This window comes from Xiphias gladius, chromosome 12 (assembly GCF_016859285.1).
Source record: "Xiphias gladius isolate SHS-SW01 ecotype Sanya breed wild chromosome 12, ASM1685928v1, whole genome shotgun sequence".
Taxonomy (NCBI): domain Eukaryota; kingdom Metazoa; phylum Chordata; class Actinopteri; order Istiophoriformes; family Xiphiidae; genus Xiphias; species Xiphias gladius.
The window spans coordinates 12,901,612-12,906,976 of record NC_053411.1 but is presented as its reverse complement, the minus strand read 5'-3'; the positions used below and the strand labels follow the sequence as shown (position 1 = coordinate 12,906,976).

The 5,365-nt window shown below is 44.3% G+C and overlaps 1 protein-coding gene across 1 annotated transcript; it reads left to right on the top strand.

Annotated features, from left to right (window-relative positions):
* The first annotated feature begins 1,924 nt into the window (after positions 1-1,924).
* mrpl52 (mitochondrial ribosomal protein L52) lies at positions 1,925-4,937 on the top strand. The gene is made up of 5 exons (XM_040140237.1): positions 1,925-2,010; positions 2,459-2,528; positions 3,770-3,837; positions 4,460-4,524; positions 4,644-4,937. Exons 1-5 carry the CDS (start codon positions 1,977-1,979, stop codon positions 4,794-4,796), a joined length of 390 nt encoding a protein of 129 aa, XP_039996171.1. The 5' UTR covers positions 1,925-1,976; the 3' UTR covers positions 4,797-4,937.
* Positions 4,938-5,365: the final 428 nt, after the last annotated feature.

Below are 5,365 nucleotides of genomic sequence, written 5' to 3'. Positions count from 1 at the left end.
ACTTTGTCGAGCCACCAGCCTGTGGAATGCGCGGAGGGGCACGGCGGAGTGAGGCGGCTGGCGGATTTTTTCGGCGTGCCTGTGTTCTCCAAGGACGATACAGAGTAAACATCCCGCTACTATTTCAGGACGGGCAGGCATGAGTCAGTGCCGGCCCCGGCCGCTTTGCGGCGGTTAACGGACGCACCAAAACACAACAGGCCCCCCGATAAATGTGCTAGTCTGTTTGGCCCCGGCGTGTTCGGGGAGGGGGGGGGCTTTGGTCGGCTTTCCACACGCCCCGGGAGCCCCCCGCCTCCCCCCCCATCCAGACGGAGCCTTTCATGGCGGTTGACCGGAGTCCCTGCAGCAGCCGCTGCAGACTCTGGCGCTCGCCTCGCAGGCTGCGAGTGGGAACTTGTCTGAAAAGCCAACAGAGAAATTCTTCTGGGCTTAGTGTCGGAGCAGCTCGCACAAAAACAATACTTTGAAGAGCTGCGAGAGCGGCCGTGCTCCTGTCTGCGTTTCTTTTCCAGCAGAAGATAGTCACGTCTAAAATATTTACAGAAAGACACATGGAAGTACTCTCCCTCCACGCCAGTCCCCAGCTTCCTCCGCCCGCGTTTATTTGTCCTTATTTCTTTAAAGAGCGGACGCCACAAACACAACGTTTAACACAAACACGACTCCGGTCTGCTTTTATTTTTCTGGAGAAATGGGACGTTTTACGTTCGAGAACCATTTGGGCAGAAAGAAGCACCGCGCTTCTTCACAGTCCGGAGAATCACAAAGGGACGGATCATAAAAGTAAAGGCGGAAACCGGGGCGTCGGGGACTGACTTTGACTCCAGAGTACGGGTCAAGCTCCAAGGACTCCAGATTACCAAGTTCCTACCGTGCAACACCCCGACCCGAGGGGGGCGATCCTGAACCAGAAGGGGGTCAAAAGATGATAGAGGAAGAAACCAGAAACAGAGAAATTATATTTCTGTTTCATGAAACTTGTTTTTTTTTTCCTGACTTTTCAGAAATGTTTGCCTTTTTTTTTTTGTTGATATTCTTCATCAGACCCCCAGAAACCTGGGACAAGAAGGTCACAAACACAACATTACATCCCGTCACCCGGGTCGCGGGCCGGAGAGGCTTGGGAACCCCCTGCATTAACCCCTCCCCGCCTGCGCGATAATCGCATGTTCCGAGCTTTCTGGGTCAGCTAGTTTTTGGCACTATGACCGGACACATTTGTTTAGAAGTACTGCACCACGCGGGCGTGATAGAAAACCAATTCAGCTCTTTAAACTAGCATTTGACACACGGGCCCCTCTACAAGACAGGGCCCCAAGAAGTCATAATAAAAGGACCCGCCTCAGTTGGTTTTTTTTTTTTTCTCTCTTCTGGTGCAAATTTCCCTGACCAACACGAATAATCTTATCACCAAGACAACTGACCACGAACCTGGGGGTTTTTAGGGTCCATCCGAACTTCTAAATCACTTTGATGATGATGATGATGATGATGATGATGCACTCGAGCTTCTGTGATTCAACAATGTTACATTTTATGCAATAAAAGGGATATTACAGCTAAGAGAAGGTCATTTTTTTCCTCCTTCACTGGTAACAATAATATTCTAACCATATCCAGTCTATTTGACAATTAGTGGAATTTATCATTCATGAATTAAAAAAACAAAACAATCTATGAGATCGATTAAAGGGCAAAAACAACGTGTGTATTTTTAAATGCTCCGATTATTGTTTATATACGTAAACTCTGCACAGCTTTTAAGATTTAACGGTCACTTTCAGAGCTTTGTTTTTATTTATTCTTGAGTTATAAAATCCTCTTTTCAGTTAATACATATAAAATTAGCCCCCCCTCTCACTCACACACACACACACACACACACACACACACACACACACACACACACACACACACACACACACAGTATCTTTAGCACCACCTGGTGGTCAACACTGAATACCGCAGACAGCATGGCGGCCACCGTCAGGACTTTGTGCTGTTCGGGTGAGACAGAGGTTATTCACTAAATCTGCCGTGTGGGAGACACGTTAAAAAAAAAACCCCAAAAGCTGAGTTTCGTGGCCGCAAATATCCGTTTATACCGGTCGCTGCTTTTGATACAGCGTCTGTTCGAGTAACCGCCGTAGAAGCAGTAAGGGTCGACAAGCTAGGCTAACGCTGATGCTAACAGCGCTGTCACGTAAGCTCTTGATAGCGTGATGTGTCGCCAACCCGACCGTGAGGTTGTAACTCTACTGACACACTTAGCGGGGGGGAAAAAAAGAAATAAATACTCTCATAGATGCAGTCTGTCCTGCCGAAACCCAGACGCCACCTTTACCCGCTCATAAGATCATGGACTCAAGTGTATCCCGAGGATTTCAGGTGATTGTAGGTGTCTGGAGGTGACCTCAGAGGGCTGATGTTTGTCTCCCCGCTTGTTGTTTTCCAGTGTTGAGAAACTCCAGCAGGCAGTTCAGCACAACATGCGGAGTACAGGCCGGAGAGAAATGGAGGAAAGAGTAAGTGTACCGTCTCTGCATTCTGCCGCCTCTGCCTCAGGGGCCCCCTAAAGCCCTTGTCCTGTACTGTGTGCCTGCTGGTTTGAGCTAATTCAGTTGAAAATCAGTTTGGGAATGTGCACAAAGTCAACAGACATGAGAAAGGCCTCAGTGAGGCTTTTGCTTTTGTTACCTGATCTTGAGGCCCTTTCTTAAAGAAGGTCCCCGTCAAATTGTCGTTTTAAGACCTTCACTATTTCAAGTTTTGTGCCCTGTATCAATATGCGTTGAACCGAATTACCACGCATGACACCTGGGGCCTAAGACAACCATACAACCTGCACAAAGCGCGGTAGGAGCAGTGGATTAATGGGGGCCCATGAGCTCATTTTTACCCCATAGCGGGCGAACATGGTTGGGCTGCTTACAGCTGCAAAAGTTAAAACAAATTGCAGATGGTGGTGAGACAGTCCTAAGAAAAACCTTAGTAAACAAAATGGTAAATCTCTGGAAAAACTTTTTGAAGTTTAATTGGCAACGACTTTCAAAAGCTGCAGTCTTATATCTTAACAGTAAAGTACAGAAGCAAAGAGAAAAGTGTATGCATGAGACACCGGGTTAAATGTCCACCAATTTGACCACTAAATTGTTAATTGATTGAAACCTTTACTTATACATAAGAAACTCACTGAGAGCAAGAGAAGAGCTCATTTGTAGTAGTGCCCTGTTAACATGAATACACACGCACTAGGTTTAACGCAGCAGTGCGACCAACAGGTGAGCACAACACGCACACTAGAAGCGATAGCTAGAAGATGACAAATGGGTGACAGACGGGGACAGAGACATCAGTCAGAACGGTCGCATTCAGCTGGCTGGCTGTGCAAAACTCATGAGTGTCACATGTTCCAGAGTTTTCTGAAGATTATTCCATGGGAAAGGTTTAACGTAACTCAACGCTGCTTACTCCGGAGGCCTTCCTCCCAGGAGACTGCAGCATGTGTTAGGGTATTTCAGTACATGAGTAGGCTGGTTAAATGTGTAGGTAGGTTTTGAATCAACGCTTTGTAAATAAAATACAGGCAGTGTCAATGAATTGTAAATTGCACCCCCCCCCCTTTTTTTAGAGAAATCTGTCCCAATTAATTTCTTCAACCTTTTCGCTTCTTCATCAGTTCTTCAGATGAAGTGTTGAACCACCATTATCAGTATTATCATCATCATCATCATCTCTGAAAGAAAATGTGCGTGTTTGCTTTCAGACATGGACTTTCTCGAAGCGGCACAGAATATGGACCTCTGACAGATCTGCCTGACTGGTCGTTTGCAGGTATCTTATCTTATTTCAGGTCTTAGGTATTTGGAGCTATTTTCAGCGACATAAGCTTAGTTCAGAGCTGATATTATGTGGCAGTGTCTACAGTGATGTGATTCAACCTTTTTGTGTTACATTTCTGTGTAGAGTAGCTGTTAACAGTCACACTGATGTTGGAGAATTTAGCTTATTTAGGGTATAATGTTCGATATACTGCTATTTTTATAGTTTTTTTTTTTTTGGAAGTGCAGAAAATTAGCCCCAGAATGCTCATGCATAGACAGTGACACAGGGCTGAATGATTTGGCTCATTGATTATTTTTTATAAGCATATGATTTCTTTGTATGATTAATTACATACTTGTCTGTTCTATTTAGCTACATTTCATATCTGGAAGCCATGAATAAGACATAACTATGGTTATAATAAATGATGTTGCCAAACGTCAGCTCGTGCGTTAAAGTCTGCACCTCCTTTATCTCTAAAGCGCTTCTGCTTTTTCCTCAAGTGACTTTATTCGCAATGATGTGAGAAAGCTGAGATCATGTTTTAGAAAAATGCCATGCACTTAGCAGCATGTTTTGTAATGTAATTCATAGTTTGTATGTGTGTTCACTATCTTTTTGTTGTGGACAGACGGAAGACCAGCACCACCAATGAAGGGCCAGGTGAGAAGAAAGCAAGAGAGGGAAGTTTTAGCAGTGAGTATCGCACATTCTTTTTCTTTTTTTTGTTTTTTCAAACATCTCCTCGTCTCCTTCCGTAATTCAATTTTCCCTCGCGCTCATCTGTAACCTTGCATTTTTGCTTACTCTCACAGAGACGCATCGTGATGCTGAGCGCGGAGGTGGACAGAGGAATAGAGACATGGAAGGAAAAACAGGACGAGACCAAAAGAATGGAGGAGCATAAAAAGTCTCTTTTATTCAAACCTAAAGGGATGCTATTAATGAAGAAAAAATCTAAAAGTTAGCACAGATTATCACCGTAATCATGTTGTAATATCCTTATTCTAAATAATATGTTGATATTCCGCCTATTGGATATATTTATAATTTGTTTTTCAGTATTCATGTACATGGATTTCTGAAATAAATACTTGTTCTCTTTTTGATTTATGCTCTGAACATGAAGCTGTTATGATCGAGGTTTTGCGGGCTGCTTGAAAACTAAGCAGAGAAGCTCTGTTCAGCAAATGAGAGATGCCTTGCGTGGATAATGTTACAGGTATAATGCTGAGTTAATGTCTCTCAGCTTCCACTAGAGTGCAGCATTTCTAGCTTTAAGGCAGTGTGAGAGCTCAAACGCCATTTTGTCTGGTGTTGGGCTCAGGGGAGTTTTGTTGGTCAGGCAAGGGAAAGGAGGAACTGGCAAACATAAAGTAGCACTTGATTCAGGACCCTTAGTGTGTGTGTGTGTGTGTGTGTGTGTGTGTGTGTGTGTGTGTGTGTGTTAGAGAGTGAGGGGTTCACATCTTGCCATGCCGTATTAACTCAGTGTTATTACTCGAAATATATGACAAATGTTTTTTCGGTCAAGACC

Bases quoted from the DNA above. Each gene is read 5' to 3' on its own strand.
- mrpl52 (XM_040140237.1), top strand. From the start codon at position 1,977: ATGGCGGCCACCGTCAGGACTTTGTGCTGTTCGG. The intron at 2,011-2,458 runs GTGAGACAGAGG...GTTGTTTTCCAG, and splicing joins CAGGACTTTGTGCTGTTCGG to TGTTGAGAAACTCCAGCAGG. The intron at 4,525-4,643 runs GTGAGTATCGCA...TTACTCTCACAG, and splicing joins AAGAGAGGGAAGTTTTAGCA to AGACGCATCGTGATGCTGAG.